At 42.5% G+C, this 27,958-nt stretch overlaps 1 protein-coding gene across 1 annotated transcript in view; it reads left to right on the top strand.

Annotated features, from left to right (window-relative positions):
- schip1 (schwannomin interacting protein 1) overlaps positions 1-27,958 on the top strand; it is a 337,418-nt gene that overhangs the window by 105,748 nt on the left and 203,712 nt on the right. Inside the window, exons 7-8 of the mRNA XM_072668495.1 lie at positions 998-1,069; positions 1,811-1,949. Coding sequence (XP_072524596.1) covers positions 998-1,069; positions 1,811-1,949 — 211 coding nt within the window. The remainder of the gene's footprint in view (positions 1-997; positions 1,070-1,810; positions 1,950-27,958) is intronic.

Genomic DNA, 27,958 nt, shown 5'->3' with positions numbered 1-27,958 from the left:
TTTTAAAAGTTTTTAACTATTAGAAGTAATAGTAGCTAAACGTATTCTATTGGCAGTAACTACTAATTAACCACTAGCAATTAGTAGTAATTACAAATATTAGTAGTCATTACTAATTATCTAAAAATTCAAGAAATATGAGATAATTCTGCTTTTGTCAAAAAAAAAGTTTGAAACAACTGAAATAATCTGCCAGTAGAATTGAACACTTTTAGTAGATGCAATTAATTAAAACACATACAAAATTAATTAGTAGTAAGTTAAATAGTTGATATATTACAACAATGTAAAAATAACAATATCAGATATTTAGACTAGATTTAAGAAGATTTTACTTACTGAGACACTGCAAACCCTTTTTATCATTCCTTGCTGGTATAGTAATCTGACTACTGTCTGTTACTGTGACTAATTACATGTCTATTAAAAGACATACACTATATGGAAAAAAAAAAGTATTGGGACACCAACTCATTTATTGTTTCTTCTGAAATCAAGGTTATCAATAAAGAAGGCTTTCTACTAGATTTTGGAGGAACATTGCTGTGAGAATTTGATTGGAAACATCTCAACCTATCCCAAAGTACTGAATGAAGCGCCATTCATCATTCCAGAAGTTCTTCCACTGCTCCACAGCTCTACTAGCCCACGCCTGGCATTAGGCAGCATGGTTCCAATAGCTTCATGATGTTTATCTGCTCCAGGGAATCCTATTGTATTGGCAGTACTTCTATCTCTACAGGGGCTAGACAAGCTGTGTGTGTGCATTTGCACTTCAGTGTCAGCAGTGGGTGCAGCTGAATGCATTCATTAGAAGGGGTGTCCACAAACACTTGGACATAATTCAGTTAAGACACGTGAAAACAACAGTTGAGCACGAGGATCAGATACACAGCATTTATAACTTTAATTATGTATTATATATTATATATATTACAAATAGTAGTTAACAGTAGATGTTTTTGATGGTTTTTGATGGCAGTGTTCTTTCTCTCAGCACTCAGCTGACCACAGACCTGGAGAACAACATTGCTGTCAACATGAAACCACTGGAGTCCAAGGTGTTGATGTGAGTATCTAGATCACAAAGGTGACAAACCCACCCCAGGGTTTTGGTTTACCTGCCTGGGCGGCTCTGCGGCTCTGCGGCTCTAACCAATAGGAGAACTCGTTACTCAGATACGACTTCCTAATTGGACATTTTTTCAGTGTAGAGTTTGACAAATGTAACCAAATTTAAGTTTAAATCATTAAAATGATCAAATAAAATTAATTACAGACGTGTTGATTTATTTTACTTCCACTCACTGGCCACTTTATTAGAAACACCTACCTTGTACTTCCACTCACTGGCCACTTTATTAGAACCCCCTACCTTGTACTTCCACTCACTGGCCACTTTATTAGAACCCCCTACCTTGTACTTCCACTCACTGGCCACTTTATTAGAAACCCCTACCTTGTACCTCCACTCACTTGCCACTTTATTAGAAACCCCTACCTTGTGCTTTCACCCACTGGCCACTTTATTAGAAACGCCTGTCTTGTACGTCCACTCACTGGCCACTTTATTAGAAACGCCTGTCTTGCCCTTCCTTGCTGTAAAGTCTCATCCCGCCTGTAGGGGGAGTCCAGGAGCAAGAAATGCCAGTTTTCACATAATGCTGCTTTAATGGCTGTGTTGACTGTAAATTTAGAGAATCGAGGGCGGTCTCTGATAAATAGATAAATAATTGATGGACAAAAAAATGAAACCCAGCCTTAGCTTTGAATATGAAATTCTAACCATTGATTGATAATTGATTGACAGCATCCAGCGCGCTTGGCGGGACTTCCTGCTGAGACAGGACATTCTGGAGAAGAGGAGCCCCTCCCCTCCATCTCTCTCCTCCTCTGACAAGATGAGCACATCAATCAGCATGACCACCCTATCGGATGGCAGCACCCCTGTAAGTCCCGCCCCTTTTTTTCTTCTTTATGCTGGTTTTGCTGGTTTTGGGACAGCAGGTTGAGAGCTGGCTAAGACTGGGGGTCCGAGTAATGACTGGGGCTTGTTTGAGTTTGATGTGAAGCTGTGATGTGTTCCATGGTTCTGTAGGCCTAGCTGCTGGTGGAGAAACTGTTGGTTCGATGCTCGGTGCTGGCTGCGTTGGCTGGAGTTTTAGTAAGAGATTAGCATGCTTCGTATGACAGATTGGATTATGAGGATTATGGACTTTAACACTCTCTTGGAGAATTATCATTTGCAGTGTAAAACATGGAGTGTAACACACAGTCGCTCCCTTTGGTTCCTTAAAGGAAAAAAGTGGTGCAGGGATGAATCTGAAGCTCTTAAAAATCTGCATTTCATCTGCTTTGCCTTCAGCTAAATAGAGCAGCACAATGCCTTCCAGTTACGTCTGCAGTTCATCTGAGTGCACCGGCTTCTCTTAGTGCTCAGGCAGTTTAATGTGCCTGCATTATTTTCCAGTTGGCTGTTTGGTGAGGCTCTTCATCTGGGTGCGTTGTGGTCGGTGTTGGATGTCCTGCTGCAGGTTATGAATGACATAAATATGCATAAAAAGCAGTTAGAGACCCCTGAGCACCAGCAGACTCAGGCTGCAGAGAATACAAGAGAACACTTCCTTAAGTGCCTGGATACTTATTGTTGCAATTTCACAGATTTTTAGGGTTTACTGAGGTTCTGATGTCTGTTACCAAGTTTTCAGCCAAAGTATGCATACAACCAGCCACCACCGGGGGAGCTGCTGGCTAGGGCTGGGCAATATGTCAATATTTTATGGTATTGTGATAAATGTTGTTGTCGTGAATCACAATATGCTTTTATGAGTGTATCGTGGATATCATCAGTTAAATCATCATGCTTAAAGAACACTGATCTTATTTGATTAATTAAATGCATATTTTAAAAAAAGCATATTTTGAGTACAGTACTCAGTATTGGAGATATTGCGATAAATATCGTACATCGTAAAAAATGTTGTTAAATATCATGATATAAAAATGTTCCATATCGCCCAGCTCTATTGCTGCCCCACATGCCCTGCGGTCAGGAGCTATAGAACATGTCCCAGAAGTACACTTTAAATGTCCAAATGTTTGTGGACACCCCTTCTAATAAAGGCATTTATCTATGACACAGATGATGCGGACTACTACTACTGTCAGTACGAATGTTTTGTTCATTGGAGAAAAGAAGAAAAATCCTATTAAAAACACCAATAATAATAATAAAAAGAATAATAATTATAATAATAATAATAGTAATAAGAGTTGTGTCACTTCTGGCCGTGGTGGTTAAACGGTGGCTGAGATTCCTCCTTTTTTTGGCTGTAAACTGGCTGAGTATCATCCAGTTTCATTGCATCATTCCAGCAGTACGTGGGCCACAGGTAAGTGCTGAGCACTGAGCGTTTTTCTTATTGTCATGTTATTCAAAGAGCTCCGCCCAGGTAATTTCCCAGGGATCTTCACATTTACTCCTTCAGCTTCAGTGGCAGCACGGCTGGTGATGCAGCTTGTTGTGCTGCATTTCTGATGTGTTAAACCAGCTGTAATGTATTTAATTATTTATTGTAATGTAAATAATTATTTTGAACATTTCCAATGCATTATCAATCAGAAGATCTTTGCTGTTGGATTTTACTGTATTTTAGGTTTCCAAATACTAAACAGAGCAATCTAACACCAATGTATCAAACAAATTCTCCAATATTCACATGATTTAGGTCAGCCATACCTTCCATAATTACACCAACATCCTAAAAGGCAGTTCAAACGGACCAGCTTACTCTTTTCCAGGTTTGCGTTACTGCCTACTGCGCTGCCAGGGCCTTCACTGCCTCTACTGCTGTTTAAGCCTGAGGCATTTGCCACACTTCAGTGGACTTGTAGGACCAGAACAGTGAGTGTCCCTTTCAGAAGGCTAACGGAAAACGTGTGTGTTATATTCTCTGCGTTATCACCAGGGCACCCAGACGTGAGCGGTGAGCTGATGGTCTGCTTATAGACTGCGCAGAATGGCTTTGTGTGAATGTGATTGCCTCCTAAGCTCTTTCCTATTTCTGCATTAATGGCTCAGCCCCTCAGTACAACCGGGGCCACTGTAGGGTACCTGTGTTTTATGACCAGAGAAAATTAGTGCCGCACAATGTCCACTTAACTTCATTCGAAGTCTATTAAAGGTCCTCTATTGCTGCTGAAGAGGTACACTTGCATTGATTTATTAAAATGTAAGGGATGGGCGTTTTTAATGTTCTTTAGTCATCAAATAGTGACAAGTAAATTGATTAGTATTTGAATACTGATATGTAATAAAACAAGCAACAAAGGCCACTAATAGCATGGATATATACAATAAAGCAAAAAGCCACAGGAGGTTGTGCATTGCATCATGAGTGGGGGTCTTTACACTGTGCCTAAACCCCCATTATAACCTTTAATAAAACAGCGACAGCATAAGGTATGGGACAAATTATTATTGTTAATAATCTGAATTGTAATAAACATTGTAATGTGGCTTGTTTAGAGCCGGAGGGCTGGATTCCTGCACAGTTTATTGCTTTACCTGCTCAGGCACACCTGGCTTTAAGGTTTAGCAGGTCTGTTAGAGCAGAGAGATCAGCAAACTGAGCTGGACCTGCTTCAGAGAAGCACTTTATATTGTTGTTATGTCATGAACCTTCATCATATTTGAGTGCTATAATAATTAACATTTCATCAAATACCAGGAATTCATGTTTTTATGTTTTTCTCTAAGTAAAAAAAAATAGCACCCCAACAGAAAGGCTAATTTTCATTAGCATCTCTATGCATTTTTAAGTGTTTTGTTAGCACTAAGCTAAATGGCTGTATGTGTTTAATAGGTGTTTGTGTAATCTTAATAACATTGGTGTGTGTGGTAGAAGGGCTGTTAGAGTGAGAAAGGGCACTGCACACACACACACACACACACACACACGAAAACAAACAGACAATAGCATCCTCTGGGGTGTCTCAATATTGCTGAGCTTGGTGACAAAAGGCCGCTGGCCGCTGACTGTCCATTTTCTAAAGGGAGAGAGAGAGACAGAGAGAGAGAACAGTGGAAATGAGGGAGAGAGAGAGACTATGAGACAAATGGGTGAAGTAGGAGAGAGAGTGTGAGAGAGAGAAAGCTGTCCGGATACTTTTGGCCAATCGTTGTTTAATAAATACATTCAGGTGCTTAAACCTGTTGTCTAATCAGGTGACCCCCCCCCCTTAACCTCCACCAGTCATCTTCCCCTGAGCCCCCAGCATCTCCTCCCTTCCTCCTCTCTCCTCTCCTCTCCCACCTCCGTCCCTCTCTCCATCATCAGTCTTTCGCGTCTCCCTGGCACGGGGGGCGGGGGGGGGTTGGCCCTGTTTGAATTTTAATGCCCCTTTTTCTGTCGTGCCAGCAGTCTGCACTGTCCCCCTGCGAGGTCCAGCCGTATTTTCACACCATCGTCCAGATAGAGCCGCTGTCTGAACGCTGATTGAATTTGTAACCTCTGTGCCACGGTATCCATCTCTGACAAACTCTCTGTCCGCCTTTCACAGTGTGTGTGTGTTAGTGTGTTAGTGTGTGCATGTGTGTGGGTGTGTGTGTGTGTGTCACTGGGTGTCACTATATACTATAGATGTGCAAATGCACACAGTCTAGTCTGTCTAGTACTTGTAGAGAAGTACTGCCAATGGAATAGGAACAGATCTGGAGCAGATAGACATCATGACCCTATTGGCACCATGCTGCCTAATGCCAGGGGTGGGCTAGTAGAGGGGTATACAGCCCCCCAGCATTGAGCTGTGGAAGAACTGTGTTCTCTGAAATGATGGATGGTGCTTATCATCCAACATCCTGACCTCCCTAACTTTAGCTTTTGTCACTGAGTGCAATCAAATCCTTACAGCAATTCTCCTCCACAATCTAGTAGTATGCCTTCTTCCCTGGACAGACAAAAACTTTTTGTAATACCTTTTTTTGTAAAGGAGCAGGCGTCCCAATACTTTTGTCAGAATCCAGTAAATGCTTCTTTATGCTGGTCTAATGGTGTAAATCCTGATGATTTAGCCATGTCATTTACACAGTGCTAATTGAGTAATCCATTACTTACCCAGTACCACAGCAACCTTCTAACAGCAAGCCCCACTTTTACACGTTTGGTCTAACCTCACCTCCTATCCTTAGACCATCCTGTCCCCAAGTCATCGCTGTCACTACAGGCCGCGGCAGTTACTTCTGGCGTGTTCTACGTAATTAAAACCAAACTGGGCATGGCAAGGACACGGGGTGAGTCAGCGATGTTCTTGTCAGTATTAAATCATTACTATAACGCATTCACGCTCCACACCGCTTTGAATTATCGCACTTAAAGAAATTCCCATTTGCACCTTTTATGAGCCTATAAATCCCCCGGCTCCTGCGTGGGATAAGCCGTGAACGATTGTTTTCATTTAAACGGACCAAGAGGCAAAAACACCCCTCACCAATCGTGCGCCAGCTTTTATATTATATTACATTATATCTTCCCTTTACATTTTTTTACTGAGGTCCCCTCAGTGAAACTAGCAGGAAAATATATATATATATATATATATATACATACACACACACACACACATATATATATATATATATATATATATATACAGTCTTATCAGTATTATGGACACCTATCACCTACTCGGGAAACACTAACTTAGTGGGATGTTCTAGAGCCACCGTAGTGAAGGTGTATTCATTGAGTGCAATATAACAGTGGTGGTGCCCTGGGGGTCAGTGATGCCAGAGGGGAACGATGAAGTGGAAGCTGGTGATTGGTCAGGATATGAAATGATGTAAGTGATGAGTCTCTCAGGAGAACTGAGCCCAAACTTTTGCGTATGACTGTATACACACACTCTCTAAGCCGTTCTGAGCTTAAGTGCTGTAGTTACATTAAATGTCCTCTAGAGAGAGATGTTGTGCTACAGTTGGTGTTTATAAGGGCTGAATATTGTGATCTACCAATACCGAAGAACTGGCAGTTAGTTAAATAAAAATAAACAAAGTAATAAAAATTAAATTAAATTAAATTAAATTAAATTAAATTAAAATAAAATAAAATATATGTGTGTGTATAATTTTATTTAAATATTTTTTTATTTTTACATATATATATATATATATAAATATATATATATATATATATAATTACACACACACACAGTTTGTGCTGGTCATCCTCTAGTCCTCACAGGACGCTGTTGGGTGGATATTTCTGGTTGGTGGACCGTTCTCAGTCCAGCAGTGACGCTGAGCTCCACAAGGGGGCACTATTATCATTCAAACATCATTCAGTGTGCCCTTGTTCAAAGATGACACCAGAATGTCCTCGCCTCACCCCTGTTGCAGTTAAGTAGCTTTGTTCCTTCCCCTCTGTCATTATTCGGAGTACTGTAACACACACACACACACACACACACACACATACACACACACCTGCATAATCCAGGTCGCACTCACATGCTGTTCCACAGCAGGCTTTGGGGAACTGGGAGTGCTCTTATTTCTTTCTATATATAGAGCAGCTGAATGTTCTGCAGATAGTCTCCCACCAGCATAAAGATGCAGTTCTGAGGTAACGGCAGTAATGCTGCGTTCACTTGCTCCTCAGACGCTTCCAATCATCCACTTCTAATGAGCTTTTTAAAGCCCTAATCATTCGGCTGTTCGTTTAAAATGGGATAAAAGAAGAGTCAGAAGTCAAAAATAAAAGTGCTTTTAATCATCTTCTCCAGAATCACGTTCTGAAGAACCTTAACCAATCATCTGCACCCAACCAGACTGATCCCATTAATCTTAATGGTGGATTTCACTACAATCAACCAGTATGAATATAGTAACCCTATTCATGGAATTACTGTGTCTGCATTCAACCAGTATGTATTTAGTAACATTAGCCATGGAATTAACTGACTTCAACCAGTATGAATTCAGTAATCTGATCTGTGTACATCATTGAGCTCTACATGCAACAGAAAGAGTCAATATACAGTAGCGTCAGTGCTGATTGTGTAGCATAGGAATGAAAAGCCACTCATAAATATGAAACTCTAATGAACTAACGAGATGCTGCAATTTCGACTTCCAGACGAAACCAGGTGAAAATTGCTTTTCCCAATCCCGATGTGAGTCATTTTTATTGAACACAATGGAATACAGTGGACAATTGCTATTCAGGAATTATATTTTCCTGATTATAACTTAAAGAACATAAGCTGCTTAATGTCTTTGTTGTGCAGCCCACCAGAGACGGCCTTACACAAGTATAGCAGCAGAACTGCTGAGATACTGCAGCTATTTTAAATGAATCACCGCTGCAATAAAGTCTGATGGAACTCTATACAACCACTTTTCCTACTTTGCCTATTCTTCTCATCCCCTCAGGCAATCCTGCTCGCAATTACGGAGAGGTAATATATGGTAATTATGCAAACTCCAACATAAGGATATGTAAATGAACCCCCACTTTTCGCAGCTTAGCTTGTCGTATATTGCTTCAGCAGAAACAACTGCATAGTTGGGGTGACAAACAGCTTGCTGTACTGCTTGCTCGTTCCTGTATCACTTTCAAGGGTTTCACCTTTACAGCAGCAGGAGGCTTTACTGGTTGTTTGAAATATTCATGGGAACAAGACTTTTATTTTTTTTACTTGTTTAATCAGTATGAATTCAGTAACTTTAACAGTGGAATTTTGCTGAATTTAACCCGAATTCATCCAGTATACTGAACTGTAGATAGCATTAAGCTTAACCAGTATGTAATAAGTAAACTAACCTGTATTGAACACAGACAGTTTTTTAATAATTGACCTTTAAGGTAGAATTTATTGAGCTTAACCAGTATGAATTCAGTGACTTTCGCTGTGGAATTTAATACGCTTAGCAGCAGTACTCCAGAGGTTAACCATTATGATTGTTTACACTGTTTTGAACTGAGGAATTTGATGAATCCAACCAGTATGAATTCAGTAATATGAACTGTTGAATTTACTGAGGTCAACCAGTATGAAATCTATTACGCTTAGCTGCAGAACTTCAAAGGTTAACCATTATGAACATTTACAATTTTAGTAATTGTAACCTTAATAGTAACCCTAAATGTGAAATTTATTGAGTTCATCTATTAAGAATTGACAGATTTTGAACATTAACTGGTGAATTCATAAAAGTCAACCAGTATGAATTCAGTAGATCTATGAAACCAGTATGAATTAAGTGCCTTTCAATGTAAAATTCAGTAACCATCACATCTATGATTATAGTGATTTTTTTTTATTATTTATTTATTTTTTAGGCTGATGTTTGTTGTACAGGACTTGCACACATGACCTGTAATAACAATACATTTTCACAGAAAATCAAAAATGAATATAGTAAGTGTATATTGGATTATTATGGAATGTTTGAATGAAAATGGTAAATTGAAGTACAGTAAAAAGTTTGTTGTATGTATTTGAGAGACCCTCAGACCTGTTGAAAAGTCAGTAAAATCTGTTCAACCCTGATTGTTCCACTAGAGGTCAGTGTTGTACCATGCAGTCCTCTTTCTCGCATGCTGGTCACCACTCTCCTCTCTCTCTCTCTCTCTCTCTCTCTCTCTCTCTCTCTCTCTCTCCTCTCTCTTTCCCTGTGTCTCTCTCCCTACCTTTCCTATCCTTCCTGTCTTATTATTGTCCATTATCATTTGTATGTTAATTAAAAGTGGGAGAAAAGGACAGATAAAAGCATCACCCCCCCCCCCCCCCCCGTCTATCTCTCCCTCCCTCTCTCCTTCTATTTGTCTATGTGCTGTTCTCCAGCTGCCCCTTCCCATACCGTCCCCAGCTCCCTTTTTTAATTCAATGACAGTCCCATCAAATATTGAGCAGCTCTGCGATTACATCAGATTTCGGAATGAGTGTCACCCCCCCCACACACACACACACCTTTCAACCAACCCCCCGCCTTGCACTTCTTTCTCAGGAAGATGATGGCTGTCCTTTGCGCCCCAGGAGGCCACTCTGTACCTCATCGATCCTGGCTCGCTGCCACATCTCTAATTGATCATTAATGTCTGCGTTGAGGATGTTGTTGATATAAAAGGTGGTGGATTGATATGATTATGAATAGGCCTGGTTTGATCGTCCTATTGATTAAGGCTTGGAGTGCGGTGAGCCGAAGGGAGTGGAGGAGGACACTGTGTTGCTGCTGCATTGTGGGCATGTTGCAGAGGGGTTATCTGGCTTGTGGACCACAGAATGTATTTCTGATAGGTGGGACCAGGGATCAATGCCAACAATCCCCTGGCAACATTCTCCCCACTTGGGACATAAACACCTACACAAAATGCATTAATACACTTTATTGGTTTGTTGTTGCCATGTTTATGGAAGAGTTTCCCATGGGAATCCCGAGAATGGGAATCTCTACTGCTCTACAAATAGTTCTTCTAGATCTGTAGAGTTAGATTGCACAGCTCTAGATGTGAGCTGTTCTTATAAAGCTGTAGAGTTGGATTGTGCAGCTCTAGATGTGAGCTGTTCTCATAAAGCTGTAGAGTTGGATTGTGCAGCTCTAGGTGTCAGCTGTTCTCATAAAGCTGTAGAGTTAAATTGCACAGCTCTAGGTGTGAGCTGTTCTTTTAGATCTGTAGAGTTGGATTGTGCAGCTCTAGGTGTGAGCTGTTCTTATAAAGCTGTAGAGTTGGATTGTGAAGCTCTATGTGTGAGCTGTTCTTGTACATTTGTAGAGTTGGATTGTGCAGCTCTAGGTGTGAACTGTTCTTATAAAGCTGTAGAGTTAGATTGTGCAGCTCTAGATGTGAGCTGTTCTTGTACATTTGTAGAGTTGGATTGTGCAGCTCTAGATGTGAGCTGTTCTTATAAAGCTGTAGAGTTGGATTGTGCAGCTCTAGATGTGAGCTGTTCTTGTACATTTGTAGAGTTGGATTGTGCAGCTCTAGATGTGAGCTGTTCTTATAAAGCTGTAGAGTTGGATTGTGCAGCTCTAGATGTGAGCTGTTCTTGTACATTTATAGAGTTGGATTGTGCAGCTCTAGATGTGAGCTGTTCTTGTACATTTGTAGAGTTGGATTGTGCAGCTCTAGATGTGAGCTGTTCTTATAAAGCTGTAGAGTTGGATTGTGCAGCTCTAGATGTGAGCTGTTCTTGTACATTTGTAGAGTTGGATTGTGCAGCTCTAGATGTGAACTGTTCTTATAAAGCTGTAGAGTTGGATTGTGCAGCTCTAGATGTGAGCTGTTCTTATAAAGCTGTAGAGTTGGATTGTGCAGCTCTAGATGTGAGCTGTTCTTGTACATTTATAGAGTTGGATTGTGCAGCTCTAGATGTGAGCTGTTCTTGTACATTTGTAGAGTTGGATTGTGCAGCTCTAGATGTGAGCTGTTCTTGTACATTTGTAGAGTTGGATTGTGCAGCTCTAGATGTGAGCTGTTCTTTTAGATCTGTAGAGTTGGATTGTGCAGCATTGGATCCTAAAAAAATGTTGAAGAGGTATGGTATCGCTCATAGAATACCTCTATATAAATGACAAATTATTTTTAAATGACAAATTATATTTGAGGAGCCTAGTCTAACCACACACATCATACCACAAACATCATACCACACACTTCATTTAGCAGGTAAGCTCCAAACAAAGTTTGGAAGAGTGAAAGGGATGTCTAAGGGATGGAGACAGCGGAACAGACTACTGAAACATCACATCCAACACTCGTCCTCTCTGTGGAAGTGACAATCCTGAAAAGCCTTTGATAAACCCTGACGTCTTTGGAAAACGCACTCTGGGTCAACCTCATTTCTGCCTTCCAGAAAGAAGGAACGTCCAGTGAATGAGTTTTCACTGGTCGCTCCAGTCTTCAGTGATGATCTCTCAGCGTTTCACAGATAAATGTTAGAAGTTGGGTGTTTTTTTTGCCTTTGAGCTGCCGTCAGAGACTGGAATGATGTGGTAGTACAAGCAGATCGATACGAACGTTCTAACTACACCGGAAAAGACACAAGGCTTCTGCTGGAGAATGTCCTCTAAAAAGAATAAGAGAAATTCACTTGAGCGTGCCCTACATCTCAAGAGTTATTGGACAACAGCAGGAGGGAGCGATTAGTTTGGACAAGGGGACAGGCAGAGATCATCGAGTGAGAAGGAAAAGAGGTTCCGGTTATAAAGGCTGTAAAACACAATCCCTTCGTGATTCATCGCTTAGGAGAGATTCCCAGCTGTGTGTGTCTGCAGGGCTATTGTTACCATGAGTGACAGTTGCTATGGAAGACTGCAGCGGACTGGGCAGCGGACAGGGCGGCGGTCAGTGCGGATATCACCTTCAGTGATGTGATGTAAAATGACATTGTTCACATTTTGCAATAATTTAAGACTGCTGAGAGGCTTATTGACGACAGCTAAAGGTCATATTTGATGGATAGGCAGATGGAGGCGCAAATGCAGTAAAATCAGACAATCAGACAAACCAGAGACTCGAGACTCAACTGGGAATTAAACCCCAGAGACTTGCAACTCAACTCGGACTCACCTCCCAGAAACTCCACTCAGACTCCACCCACACACAGACGTCATCAAATCAGCTGGAAGGAAAAAGGAATGTGTGATTAAGGTGTATGTGATTGAGATTTGTGTACAAGAGTGTGTGTGTGTGTGTGTATGTGGTTTATACACTTAATGATACTGAAGCCTCAGCTTCTCACGTATGATGGTAATGATGATGATAGCTTCTTATGATTAAGGAGCATCACACAATCTTATGCTAATTCTGTCTCATTATCAAGAAGAGCGAATCTGCTCCTGTCTCATGATTTCAATCATTATGATATTAGGACGCCAATGAATTATTCATGTGTTCATGTATTCATTTGTTCTCCATTTATCCCGTCTGTGTAATGAGTCTAATAAAGAATGCCCGTCCACTAAGTCTCCGCCGCTTCGTAACTCATTGTGTTTGGCCGAGTAACTTCGTTATTAACTTTATCATTAGTCAACGCCGTCACGTGACGTTTAATTAGCTTCGAGCTATCAGTGTCACTCCGCATAAACCCTGCTGGAATAGTACCGGAACGCTCATTAGTTTAGTTTCATGAGCAAACGCTCCCACCCCCTCTCATTAGACGCTAATAACACACCACTGTAATCACATACCTGCTGTGTGTGTTGTTGTGTGTGGATGTTCACTTGTTTTCTGCATCCCTATGTTTGATACTGTGCCTTTAAAACTGGTATATGCTAACAACCCTTGCTCTGATTGGCTGCCCGGTAATGAAAGAGCAGTCCAGGACGAGTGGGACAAACTGCTGTAGGCTAAACTGATGGAGGGAATCGAAAGCTGCCTAGTTTCTAATATATAGACTCTATAAACTAGAAAACGAAGATTCCTTAATAAAATGTCAGCGATGTTTACAAGCAGTTCTCAAGGTTTTTTTTTATACTTTATTTTTCAAAGTTTTACAAAGAAAACATAGGTCCAACATAGTTCTACGGTGCACACCAGAACATTTTACAGGCAGTATGGAGCTTCATGTTGTTACATAGTAACATAGTCAACTACATCTCACATAATCTTTGTTAAAGGGTAAAAACAACTCATCTTTAATTATGTGATTTTTAATAAATATGATTTTTTTTTAAATTTGTGTAAATTATGTAGACAATCCCCTTCCATTGCTCCCTTGTTGGGGGATCCTGCTGCATCCATTTTCTAGTGTTTACATACAGTTCTTGTTTTAAAAAAGTGAGGAAATTAGGTTTCGTATATAAAATATATATAAAATAGGCCCTTTTACGTTGAAGACCCAAGCTTAGGTTAGGTTCAGGGCCGTCATTAGACCCAACTTACTGAGGCACGTGCCCAAGCAATATGTTGCTGTGCCTTACTGCAACCATAGCGGTAAAAATGTAATTTGATCCCGAATTACGGAGATTCACAACAAGCAATACATATCCCATAATGCCCCAGCGTCTTACCAAAAGCTCGAGAAGCTAATGCTTGTCTTTTTTTTTGGGCTCGGAGTAATGGACAGTCGTTAATATTTAAAAGGAAGTCAGTCATGCAACGGACAAGCTAATGATAGCTGATAGCTTTATGTTTTGGTTGTAGCCACTAATAACTGTATAACTTACTAACTATACAGATTAGAGCACTGAATCTGTATAGAGGCATTAAACTTCATTAAACAAAAAATTCATGCAATTTCATGAAACATTATTATTATTATTATTATTTTTATTATTGCTTTATGAATAACTATTACAGCTGTACCCATATACAATAACATAAGATAATCCTTTAGTAGTCCCACAGTGGGGAAATGGGCCACAGTGCCACAGCAGGAAAGGGATAGCAAGACACACCAGATGCAAATCGTTGATAAATTACTAAAAATGTAAATAATAGAAGTAAAATAAATAAATAACAAAAAAATATATATAGGTTTAGGTTCTGCCAGTGAAATGTTCCTCATGCCACTGGCTGCAACACAAACCTGCAGCATCAACCCACCCTTTAACAGTTGGACAGGTGTTCTTTTCATTTCAATTCTGCACCTTTCTCCGTAAACATACTACTCTATTTTAGCCTAATCAGTCCACGGGACATGTTACCTCGTTACCTCAGGCTTGTTTAAATGTGCATTTGAAGACTTCTTCTGCAGGCAAAGGTTGTGGGGGAAAACACAGGAAATGTTTTGGTCTGATGACTCCGCCATGAAGGACATATTAGTGCAGGAGTCGCTGCACAGTAGAACAGTGCACCTTCAGCGCTCCTGAGTCTGATCAGTCTGATCAATGTTCTTTCAGATATTTTACAGTCAAACGAAAGTTCTGGCAACCCTACCAGCGGTTCTCTCTGAAAGCTTTCCTAGTTATCCAGACCTCAGCTTGACCTCCACTGTTTCCTAATTACATTACTAATGACTTGTGTTGATGACAGTGGTTATACATGTATAAAACACAGACAGGAAATATGTTTATTACATAGTGATATTATTTACCATATATATCACTAATATATAAGAAATTATGATCACACATTCTGTCATTGCAGAAAAAAAGAAGTGTGTGTATGTATGTGTGTGTGTGAGAGAGAGAGAGATAGAGAGAGAGCAGAGCAAGAACAGGAATAAAAAGAAAGCAGAGATTTGCCCGTTGTGGACCCAACCATCAAGAGAGCAGGCTTTTAGAGGAAGCTGCTGTCTGTGCTTTAACACTACCTTTGTGCATGTAGGCCTCTGTGTATGTGTGTGTGTGTGTGTGTGTGTGTGCACTTACCTCCCCAAATCCATTAGCGAACACTGTAATTTAAGAATGCACAAAGCTCTGGATTATAGAATGGAGAGAGAGAGAGAGAGAGGGCGAGAGAGAGAGAGAGAGAGGGCGAGAGAGAGAGATAGATTGTAGGCCAGTGAGTTCACTCCTGTGTAACTGGCTCTGCTAAAGCCTATTTATGTTCTACCAGCGCCTCGATTCATTGAATTATTAACATGGCCGGAGATGGTGGCGTATTCTGGGTGATGCAGTCAAGACTGTTTCTTCCAAATCCTTTAGCCCTTTAATTCCCAGGCTTAATTCTGGAGGACCCCTACCATGCTAATTTAAAGGGGTTCTCTGATCTTAAAAAATGAATGCAGTTCCTGAACCAGTGCCTTAGAAAAACACTTTATGGAGTTGATGGTTCCTTAACAAACCAAGCTTGAAGAACTTCCTCACAATGTGAAGGATTTCCACCCAAGATCTATCTGCCTAACCTATCTGCTGTAGGTTCTTTAAACCTTACAAAGGTTCTTCATGCTCGCACACCTTATTTACAAAAGTAGAACTTTTATAAGGTTCTTTAGGGATTAGGAACTGCCAAGAACCCTTATGCACAAGCTTCTTTTGTGTGTACAGTTTGCATGTAGAGACTATATCCCATCTGTTAATATAAGATAATCAGCAGGGCAGTGTATCGGCAAGAACCTGGCAATACGATCCATGATACTGACGGATCTGAAGTGATTGGGGTTTGTGCACTGTCTGGAACCAATCTTTCCATCTGCACTTTTCATCAGTAATCAATATATCAATAATGTGTTTTAAGATTTGCTGCAGTATTGTAGCATATATATATATATATATATATATATATATATATACATATGGCTTATATATAATCTATATATATGTGTGTGTGTGTTGACCGTTCTCTAGCTCAGTGCTTTAGTTTCTGAACACAGTGCTGCTCTTGGCTGGATGTTGTTGGGTGGTGGACCTTGTGAACAGTGACTTTGCAGTCAGAAACTGGCCAGTGATGAATGGGAATGACGGTAGCTGACAAATGAGAGTGGAGCTCATGCTTTGAAGATAGAGGTTTCTAATCAAATAGACTGTGAAAGGAGACCAATTCCAGCATTTACAGCATTGCAGGCCTTGCTCTGAACCAATACAAGGCCTACAGTACCGCCGTAGTGCTGTTTGAGGTTAAGTATGCAACCTAAGTAAACATAGATGTCTGATCTAGAAAGTGTTTCAATTAAAATAGGCCCTTAACTCAGGCTTATAGATCACCTGACAGGTTGAGGCAAATGGACAAATGAAAAAATACAGAAACAGCTGCTTTAGCCTCCACACCTCCAGAGCAGTTTATGAAATTTACTGAAGGCTTAAGGTGAACACCCGAGGCCGAGGGTCCTGTCAGCTGGCCTGAAAGTCAAATATTAAATGGGGCTGTCAAACCCGGGTGCAGAGCTTGATTACAAGTTGGCAGGTTCATATATCACATAAAAAGGAGGAGATTGTCGAAGAGGAACCACTGACCCCCCCGCCTCCATGTTGCAGACCTCATAAGTCTGCAAGTGCTGTGGAGAATGAGCAGGAACTGAGCATTGTGTGGTAAAGAAGTAGTTCGGTGAAAAATCTAATTCAAAGTGTAGTCAACCAGCCAAAAGCCAATTTAGCTGATTCCAGGAGGTTTAAGCTGGACTGATGGTCAGGACGAAGCTGGATGTTCAACTGGACTAGATAATTGCGTAACTGGACATACGCAATACCTAGCAACAATGACTGAGCAGGTGTCCTAATACTTCTGTCCATGTAGTGTACATCAAACTGAAGCCTGTACCTTCTCTAGCTGGTTATGCTGGTTGACCTGCATAGAGAAGGTTTTCGCTTCAGTTTGATGTACAGTACATGGACAGAAGTATTGGGACACCTTCACAGTCATTGTTGCTTCTGAAATCAAGGGTATTTTAAAGAGCTGATCCTGCTTTTGCTGGAGGAACTGTCTCCACTGCCCAGAGAAGAAGACTTTCTACTAGATCTACTTGATCTACTAGATCTTCAACTCCCTGCCTCATCCCAAACAAAAGCACTGGTTGGAGCTCCACCACCATCATTCCAGAGAACACAGTTCTTCCACTGCTCCACAGCTCCTCAGTACTTGGGGGTTTATACCCCTCTACTAGCCCACGCCTGGCATTAGGCAGCATGGTGCCAATAGGTCTCCAGAGAGTCCTATTCTATTAGCAGTACTTCTTCTCTACAGGGACTGGACAAGCTGTGTGTGTCTGTGCATTTGCACATCTTTGTAAGCAATAGGTGCTTAAAGTGTTAAACTTAAAGTGTGTGTGTGTCCATGCGAGTGTGTACGGATTCAATTTGAATCTGGAATCCGAAGGCCGGCGCTGTAAGTGGGTAAAAAGGGATTGTGCTTCGCGCTTTATTGCTTTGGCATTTGTGAAGTTCCCAAATCCTGAGGAAAAACACAGCGGAAAATGAACACAGCATAGCGGACAAAGCGGATTAGAGGACACAGAGAGAGCGAGACAGGGAGAGAGAGAGAGAGAGAGAGAGAGAGACCCCTATATCCCTGCCGGGAAGGCTCTGACTTTGGGAAACAGTGAAATGATTTCTGATTAATATAATAATGCAGTATTCCCCTTCATTGTGCTTTTCCCTCCTGTTCGGGTGAACTCGTGAGAAATCCATGGTGATAATGGTGTTAAAAGACCGCAATAGGAAAAGTGATGACGCTTCCATTTTTATTCATTATGTCACTTATTATTCACAATGGGCTCATTCAATTTACATTTATATTTATGGCATTTATCAGACGCTCTTATCCAGAAGTGCTTCACTGTTCCCTCAGAAATCATCCCTAGCTAGTTGAAAATGCCAGGTTCTAGAGATACCTCGATCTCAGATACTGCCCAGGACAAAGGTATGGATACATCAGTACGGATACATAGATACCGAAGATACCCAGCACTCAACAACTTGTCCAGCAATCAGAGTAAGCCCTGAGCCTAACAGACTTTAATAAGTGCAAGATTAGTGCTGGTTTAACAGCCCTTAAAGGAGATGGTCTTCAGTCAACATTTGAAGTTTCCACCATCTCGGCTCCAAAACAGAGAGCAGTCTAGATCCCAGAGCTTCAAATCTGGACTTTGAATCCAGTCTGGAATGAGCAGGTGTCCCAATACTTTTGTCCATAGAGCGCATTATAAAATATTTTAAGCACAGTAGTGACGCTGACTTGAGTGACTGCTAGATTGAGAGGGGCCCACCAGTAGCTGTACCTCAGTAAGTTGCTGCTACATGGTAGTGGTTTCCAATAAAGTGGCCGCTAAGTAATATATAATATTAATACATAATATATTGCTTCACATTTCAGCAGCAACAGTCTTGCAGCGTCCACTGTAAGATATGTAAAGCACATTTAATATGACACTGACTTACATATTACAGATTATGTAATACTTCAAATATATGATGTAATGCATCCAGTCAGGCAGTAATGCTGTTCACCATTAGACCAAAACACAAAGGTCAGTTTACTAGGATTAAACAAGAATTCTGCAATACAGTAATATTTAATTGCAAGCAAAGAGAGGACTTGCTTTAGAGCCATCCATCCTTCCACTGTGAGAGGATGACTCAATGCTGTGGGTCTGAAAGGATGTGGAGCTGATCAAGAAGCTCCTGCTGAGCAAAGCAAACAGATAGAAATCTGGAGTTTATCATAAATATGGTGTTATCAAAACAATGGGCTGACCGTCCCAGGGTCCAGGCCTCAACATCATTGAATGTGATGTTTGTGACTTGGACAAACTGAAATTTGGAGGTGTAAAAAAATCTCCCTGTAAATTATTGTATGTCTGATCGCCTCAGAAATATCTTATAAAGCAGCATTATGTAAAATTGTAACCTTTAAATAACTGCTTGAAAATAATGGTGCTGCTCCACTGAAATGTATTAAGGCAAATAGAGCCTCTAGCGCTGCTACTCCGGGCTCGGAGCGCTGCTAACTGCACTATGGAGCTCTGGTGAAGCGAGCAGGACGGCGCTCTCCAGAACTGTGAGCGTAACGCTGCGTAACCCATAGAGTCATATTAGTGTCCAATCCTGTAGTATTACTCTACCCCCTCAGTCCACATGCTGCTCTACCTTTCAGTGACGCTTCTGGAGCTCTCTCAGCTTGTCCAGAAATGCATGTGTACAGCGTGTCCTTAAGGAGTGGCTCAAAGCATGAATTCCATTTCCTGACTGTAGGGGGAGCCCAGGTGCAAGAAATTCACATCACAGTTATCACATAATGATGCTTTAACTACACAGTAGTGGAACATACTAAGCATACTGTAAGAAGTGCACTCGCTAGCTGATTCAGGCAGGAGTACCAAACACACATATGCTCATAACCTAGAGGATACACACTCTGACTGAGACTGGAGCAAGTATTGAACCCACACCCCAGGCCCCTTGAGCTGTGTCACCCTGTAGGCGTATGAAATTCCTCAAATAAAACTATGTTAAATATTTATAAGCCTTCACATTAATATTTCTTCAACACCAACTTTAACACTCACGCTCACGCTAACCTGAACTGCAGCTATGGCTCATAAGCAGATTCGTCCCCAATGTCATATGCACCTTGAAACGCCTCTTCTTACATTGTGTTAATTATTCATCACCAATATATCACTGAAGCAAGCAGAGGAGTCCTGTAGAAGTGTTCTGGATAGAAAAGATGATGCAGATTTGATGTTTGTACTTTTTGACATGTTTTGCAATTTGTTCTTCATCGTCCATCTGCAGAGCCGGAGAGCCAGCTGCAGTTCTAGACCAGCAGTTTCAGACCAGCAGTTTCAGACCAGCAGTTTCAGACCAGCAGCTTCAGACCAGCAGCTTCAGACCAGCAGTTTCAGACTAGCAGCTTCAGACCAGCAGAGTTAGACCAGCAGAGTTTGACCAGCAGCTTCAGACCAGCAGTTTCAGACCAGAATCTTCAGACCAGCATCTTCAGACCAGAAGCTTCAGACCAGCAAGCTTCAGACCAGAAGCTTCAGACCAGCAAGCTTCAGACCAGCAGCTTCAGACCAGCAGTTTCAGACCAGCAGCTTCAGACCAGCATCTTCAGACCAGCAGTTTCAAACCAGCAAGCTTCAGACCAGCAGTTTCAGACCAGCAATTTCAGACCAGCAACTTCAGACCAGAAGGTTCAGACCAGCAAGTTCAGACCAGCAGCTTTAGACCAGCAGCTTTAGACCAGCAGCTTCAGACCAGCAGTTTCAGACCAGCAGCTTTAGACCAGCATCTTCAGACCAGCAGTTTCAGACCAGCAAGCTTCAGACCAGCATCTTCAGACCAGCAGTTTCAGACCAGCAGTTTCAGACCAGCAACTTCAGACCAGCCATTTCAGACCAGCAAATTCAGACCAGCAGCTTTAGACCAGCAGCTTCAGACCAGCAGCTTCAGACCAGCAGCTCCAATCCAATCTCTAGTCAGTCTGCAAAACTACTAAGATATCTGCATGTTAGCTCACTTGCATTTAGCAAAGTTAGCATCTTTAACCTTAAACGATGCAGCAGTTACATAAAGGACGCTTTTATTAAACCATTTTGAAAATATTTCATATAAAATATGCCTACATTAATCCAAATAAATTAGATTTGATCGTAGACGTTACCCTCGTAAATAATACAAATAAAAATGATAGACTATAAACTCTGAAATAATCAAAACAAGGCTTTATACTGATGCTGGGATTGTTCCGTAGTAAATCACTTGGTGTACAAACCAATTTAGAACCTAAATTTAGAACCTTTATAAGCTTGGCTGCAAAGGTTCAGAAGCAACAGGCAACACTTTTCCTCTTGATGAATGACCTTGCAGCTCTTACGCTCAACTGTATTACTGCCAACAGGTGAGATTCTCCTGTTTAGGGAGACTTACGACCTTACAGGCATTTAAAGCCTTTATAACATCATTTATAACCTCTCTTAAATTCTCAGACGTTCGGCTAAATCTGAATCAATGAGACATCTAGCAGCATCTTCACCAAGACGTAAGGAAGAGACTTTTTCCATGGTTAATGTCTTGAACCTGGAACCACAGCAGCCTTTAAAACCTGCAGGCCACTAGGTGGCGTACGTCCAAAACTATGGTACACCCGGAACTGCTGGTCTGGCGTTGTGGCTGGCTCTCCGGCTCTGCAGATGGATGCATCTCAATTTGTTTGACATGGAAAGAAACTGAACAGGGCTGGAAGTGCAGACTTTAAACCGTGCAATTGATTTGGGAACGTTATAAGTGCAGAGTTATTAAGGAATAATTACACAGGATGAATTTTCATCATAGAGAAATAGCAATAGCAGTAATGGCTAGACGTCTATGATCTATCCCCTCAACCCAAAAACGAATCCTAGACACACTCCCAGCTCTACTTGTCCTCATACCCATCATAATATCCATAACCATAACATAAAATCTACTGAGTTTCAATTTTTTAACAATTTGCATACCCAATTTGAGAGGGCTATTCAAATAAAGCTCGGCCGTAATCGCATATTAAATTACGGACATATTAAATTATGAATCCTTTAAGCCCACTCGTGGTCTAAATGACACCATCGATAGCGCTCCTTCATTGAAAATCCCTTTAAGCCTGGTTCCAGGCTTAATCAAACCCGGCTGTGGAGTCCGACAGCCGTGCTTGATCACACTGCCCTCGGCCTTTCATATCAGGGATTAGCTGCTAAAGACGTGTTGAGAGCCAGCACGGCATTGCTTGTCTTCCAGGATTCTGGGTACTTGTCACAGCTCATGAGAGCTTAAGACTGATCGCTGCAAGACGAAATGACCCCATCACACACTCCGTGTGGGTGTGTGTGTGCATGTAGTAGGAGAGCCCTAGGATTTTTCTTTGGAAGTGTATTGAAGCTGGGAGCTGTTGAACGTCATGTTCATCCCATCCAGTACTTTTGGATGGGATGAGTTGGGGAGTTGTCACTGAATGCAATCAAATCCTCACAGCAATGCTCCTCCAAAATCGCAGAAATAACAGACTCTCTTTTTAATACCCTTGATTGCAGAAGAAACAGTGAATGAGCAGGTGTCCCAATACTTTTGTCCATAGAGTGTTTGGATCACTCTAGGAAATTGTATTAAATTTTAAGCTGAAGAAAAGAACGTTTAGGGGGGTTTCTCTGCTGTTAAACATGGTGGAGGGTCAACACAAGGGTTTGAGTGTGTAAGTGTGTGAGTGTGTGAGTGTGTGAAGGTCAAATCTGGTATGGAACTGGTCACACTGTTGGCTGGACCCAAGAAGCTCTGACGGCAGTTCTAATGAACTTCACCAACACAAAGTTTACTCCCACTGAGAAGGAACCCCAACGAAAACACTCTCTAGTAAAAAATATTGTACACACACACACATACACACACACCTGCCACACAGCTCTGCCTGTCACCCTAATTACCCCCATAATCCCTCTCCCCGAGCTCTCTCACACAGCGTTCAGGGATCAGTGCGCACGGCACATAGAGGATGCTGTTCTTTAATGCTCATTAGAGCCCAAGTGTGTGAGTGAGAGTGTGTGTGTGTGTGTGTGTGTGTGTGTGTGTGTGCATGCGCGTGGTGTATGGATGACAGGATCTAGCTCTGATCTTTGGAGGGGAAGAGAAGGTTACCTCGACTCTGCTACTCTCTCTCACCTCCTTTCAAACAGGTGTGTGTGTGTTTATTTGTGTTTGTGTGTGTGTGTGTGTTTATTTGTGTGTGTAAACACAGTACACTGGTTCAAAGCTCTCTTTCTGTCAGTGTGTGTTTTACAGAACCTCTGACAGGCCTCGCTAACAGAGAACGGGGTAAAGTCAATGTACTTCAGTGCAGGAGTGTGTGTGTGTGTGAGTGTGTGTGTGTGTGTGTGCGTGCAACCAGTATCATTAGTATCATTTCATATTTTGGTCAAAGTAAAAGTCTCTGGTCTGGGCTGGATGACAGACATGTGCTTCCCTGTCAGTCTCCGTTTCCATGGTTACAACATAGAATCACTATATATTTACACTATATGGACAAAAGTATTGGGACACCTGCTTGTTCATTGTTTCTTCTGAAATGAAGGCTATTAAAAAGAGTTAATCCTGCTTTTGTTACTGAGTAACTGTCTCCTCTCACTGCTTTGCTGTGAGGATTTGATTGCATTCAGCGACAAGAGCTAGAGACCCCACCTCATCATCCTCAACCCTCCAACTCATCCCAAAAGTTCTGGATGGAGCTCCACCACTATCATTCCAGAGAACACCTTATTCAATGCTGGAGGGCTTTACTCCCCTCTAGCCCTCCCGTTCCACCTCAGGGTGTGGTCCGCACTGGCAAAGCAGACCTAAAACCCTCACTCTGCATAATAATACAGTCATGATGACAACGTACTGTATTTTAGTGTGATTTATCTGCAATATTCATTTTCTGTCATTGTCTCTGACTCTGACTCTGACTCTGACTCTGACTCTGACTCTGCCTCTGCTCCTGCATAGCTCTGCTTCTTGAGTTCATGAACTTCTCTTTAAAGTCGAGATTCTGCCGTTTCCGCTGGAGGATTTCTCATTTTCTCACTCCCACTGCTTTACTGCTTTAGCGGAACAACAACGAATTCAGAAAAAACACACATCTGTACGTCTCCGCCTGCCTCGCTTCGTCTCGCCTCGCCTCGTTCAGACGTGCGAGGCTCCGTCGGGTGAAGAGTGCAGAGAGTGGGTCTTCAAAGAAGCACAAATATTTCCCTGTGAAGCTGCACTGTGGCATTCAGAGCTTCAGTGGCTTTGGCATACACCACCAGTCAGAAGTTTGGAAACACCGTGGTGCAGTGCAGTGAATTTGAACACCTCTGCTGCTCTCTCGACAGTGGTGGCAATGATAGGAGATCATCATAGGGATCCTATGATCCTATGATCTCTACAAATCCAAAATAGCCATTTTATACACTATCCAAAACCTCCAGTGAGCCCACAGCGCCACCCTACCCTGCCCTGATGCTGTTCACCTGTGGCCGTTCAGTCTAACGAGCCCAGCTGAAGGGCGTGAAAGTGGGAACACGAAGAGAGCACAGACTGAGCTGCCAGAAGCTACAAGAAAGACTGGGCATGTGTGAAGAGCCCGTTCAAAGCCCCACAGATGTGCAAATGCACACACACAGCTTGTCCAGTTTGTCTAGTCCCAGTAAAGGTGGGGTCTAGGAGAGAGGTATAAAGTCCCCCAGCAATGAGCTGTGTTCTCTGGAGTGATGGTGGTGCTCTATCCAGGTGGTGAACTCCAGCGCTTGCTGCTTAATGCAGTGCTCTTGGGCTCCCCCTAAAGTTGAGGAGTGTAATCTTGCTTTGAGCGCCCCCTTATGGACAGCTGTGCTCGTGCATTTCTGGACAAGCTAAAAGAGATCCAGAAGCGTCACTGAAAGGTAGAAAAGCAAGATGTGGACTGAGGCAGTAGAGAGGCGGTAGATTTGACACTGATATGACTCGGGTTACAGTCAGTGGAGCATCAGCATGACTTTGAAGCTTATGATCAACCACTTGAAAGGCCATCTTTTAAGAGTTGAACTTTTTAGAGGCATTCAGCTCTTTTAATGTCTGTTTCCACTGGTTCCAGTTTCTCTAGGTCGGAGCATTTCACATCTAACCCACTCTGAATGGCTTCCTTTCCATCATAACCATTTATTTATGCAGAAGGTTTAAAAAATTGTTTGGCCAAGTCGTGTCCATCGCGTCAAATAAGTCTGAAGAAGAAACTTTTTACGCAGTTATTGCATTAAAGCTTCATCTTCGGCCCAGACTGGCTATTTTGGGCGCTGCCTTGAATCCATTCAGTTCCACACATTTCCGAAGCCTCTCGCTCCATACAGTTAATGCATTCTAGTCGCCGCTCGTAAATCACTGTGTCCGGCGCGCCAGAGCCGTCTTCATTTGCATGTGTTTTAAAGTCTTTTACAAATTCAATAATGTGCTGCCGCCGATGCCGTCCCATATGCAGGAAGCGCCATGCGCATGCTAATTCAGGCGGCTGGAGAGAAAAGGAGAGAGAGAGAGACTTCATTAGTGGGATGTGAGCAGACTGGTGGGTATTTCATTTGTGTTGGCGGGGCGACGGGACTTAACTAAGATGCATGGGCCGAGTAGCAGTCGACGGTGCCCTGGAGCGTCTGGTCCAAGCTAACATGTCTCACAAACACGGCCTAATTCCCTCCCCTGCACTGGGGAAGGAAGGCTGCCCGGGGCTTCCCGCACTGACATCTTCATTTCTCAGGTCCTAATTATGGGAGAATGGGTGGTTGGGCTGGGACAGAAAGGAGGCTGATGAGGGACAGAGAGACCTTGTGGCCTTAGTGGTCTGTAATGTGGCTCTGAAAGGTGTTGGGGCAGCAAATACTGTACCGTTCAGGGCCACACACTGAGGAATAACCACTTTCACTGAACCACTAATCACACCCAGAAGGAGGTCGGTGAGGATGGTGATTAGGACCAATCACAGTTATGGAGGTCCCATAATAACAGAGGGTGGTGATTGTGACTAATCATAATCAGAAGAAGGCCTCGCAACAAAGAAGGTGGTGATTAGGACCAATCACAGTCAGGGGGAGGTCCCATAACAACAGAGGGTGGTGATTGTGACTAATCACAGTCAAGGGGAGATCCCATGACAACAGAGGGTGGTGATTGTGACTAATCACAGTCAAGGGGAGATCCCATGACAACAGAGGGTGGTGATTGTGACTAATCACAGTCAAGGGGAGGTACTGTAACAACAAGCAGTGGTGATTGTGACTAATCACAGTCAAGGGGAGGTCCCATAACAACAGGGGGTGGTGATTGTGAGCAATCACAGTCAAGGGGAGGTCCCGTGACAACAGGCGGTGGTGATTGTGACTAATTACAGTCAAGGGGAGATCCCATGACAACAGAGGGTGGTGATTGTGACTAATCACAGTCAAGGGGATGTCCTGTAACAACAAGCAGTGGTGATTGTGACTAATCACAGTCAAGGGGAGGTCCCATAACAACAGAGGGTGGTGATTGTAACTAATCACAGTCAAGGGGAGGTACTGTAACAACAAGCAGTGGTGATTGTGACTAATCACAGTCAAGGGGAGGTCCCATAACAACAGGCGGTGGTGATTGTGACTAATTACAGTCAAGGGGAGATCCCATGACAACAGAGGGTGGTGATTGTGACTAATCACAGTCAAGGGGATGTCCTGTAACAACAAGCAGTGGTGATTGTGACTAATCACAGTCAAGGGGAGGTCCCATAACAACAGAGGGTGGTGATTGTAACTAATCACAGTCAAGGGGAGGTCCCATAACAACAGAGGGTGGTGATTGTAACTAATCACAGTCAAGGGGAGGTCCCATAACAACAGAGGGTGGTGATTGTAACTAATCACAGTCAAGGGGAGGTACTGTAACAACAAGCAGTGGTGATTGTGACTAATCACAGTCAAGGGGAGGTCCCATAACAACAGGCGGTGGTGATTGTGACTAATTACAGTCAGGGGGAGGTCCCATGACGATAGGCGATGGTGATTGTAACTAATCACAGTCAAGGGGAGATCCCATGACAACAGACGATGGTGATTGTGACTAATCACAATCAGAAGAAGGTCTCACAACAAAAAAGGTGGTGATAAGGACCAATCACAGTCAGGGGGAGGGCTTAGAGCAAACAAGATCGTAATTAGGACCAATCACAATCGAGGGGAAGGTCTCAGAACAAATTAATTTATGACCAACCACTGTCCTTTAGAACAAGTATCAAAACTTGGACTTCTGTAATCTGATATTATTAATAATAATAATAATAATAATTAGGGTAATGCTATTTTACACTGTGGTTTGCTCCTGGGTCCTAAGCCACTCTCTTTCACATCATCCAACTTCCAACTTTGAGTTACTGCTAAAGGAAAGGGCCTAAAGGCTGTAGGACGTGGACAGCCGGGGGTTAGGCTGCATCCAGACAGTGCTAAACCCGCTACTGTTGGGCGATTCCCTCAGTAATCCCTCTATCTGAAAGCCCAGGTCCAACACTGCCGAATCTTCGGCTCTGTCTCTGTGGAGAAAACTCTGCTAGCAGATAACATAGTCCATCCATCATGCCGCTGACACACCCAATGACAGGTGTTATCATGAACCGTCCCGTGGGTGTGTGCATGCGGGTGTTTGTGTGTATGCTGCAGAAACAGAAAGATGGGCTTTGCTATCGCTGTGGCCAGGTCTCTAACCTTTCCCTCTCTGCCCCTAGGTCAAAGAGAGTTATCACATCCAGTTTGGAACAAGAGGCCGAGTTTTCACACCAGCACACGCACACACACACACACACACTCTGTGCTGTCCAAAAGAAGCGCAGTACAGATAAAACATCTTGCTCCGTGGCACCTTGGCAGCGATAAAGGTAAAAAGCATTTAACTCAGTCAGGCCTGTCTAAAAGTGGAGCACAGCCGTCTGCATTTATCTCTGCATGAACAATCAAAGGCTACAATGCTAACATAGCGATGTGTGTTTATATAGGTGTGTGTGTGTGAGAGTTTGTTTAATACATGCTTGTGACAGCCCTCCGTTTCCTGAAGCGCTGAATGACCTCTTTGAAGGTGGCTTTTTGAAGATCGTGT

This window comes from Salminus brasiliensis, chromosome 23 (genome assembly GCF_030463535.1).
Source record: "Salminus brasiliensis chromosome 23, fSalBra1.hap2, whole genome shotgun sequence".
Classification (NCBI taxonomy): Eukaryota; Metazoa; Chordata; class Actinopteri; order Characiformes; family Bryconidae; genus Salminus; species Salminus brasiliensis.
This window is presented reverse-complemented; position numbering and strand designations above follow the sequence as displayed.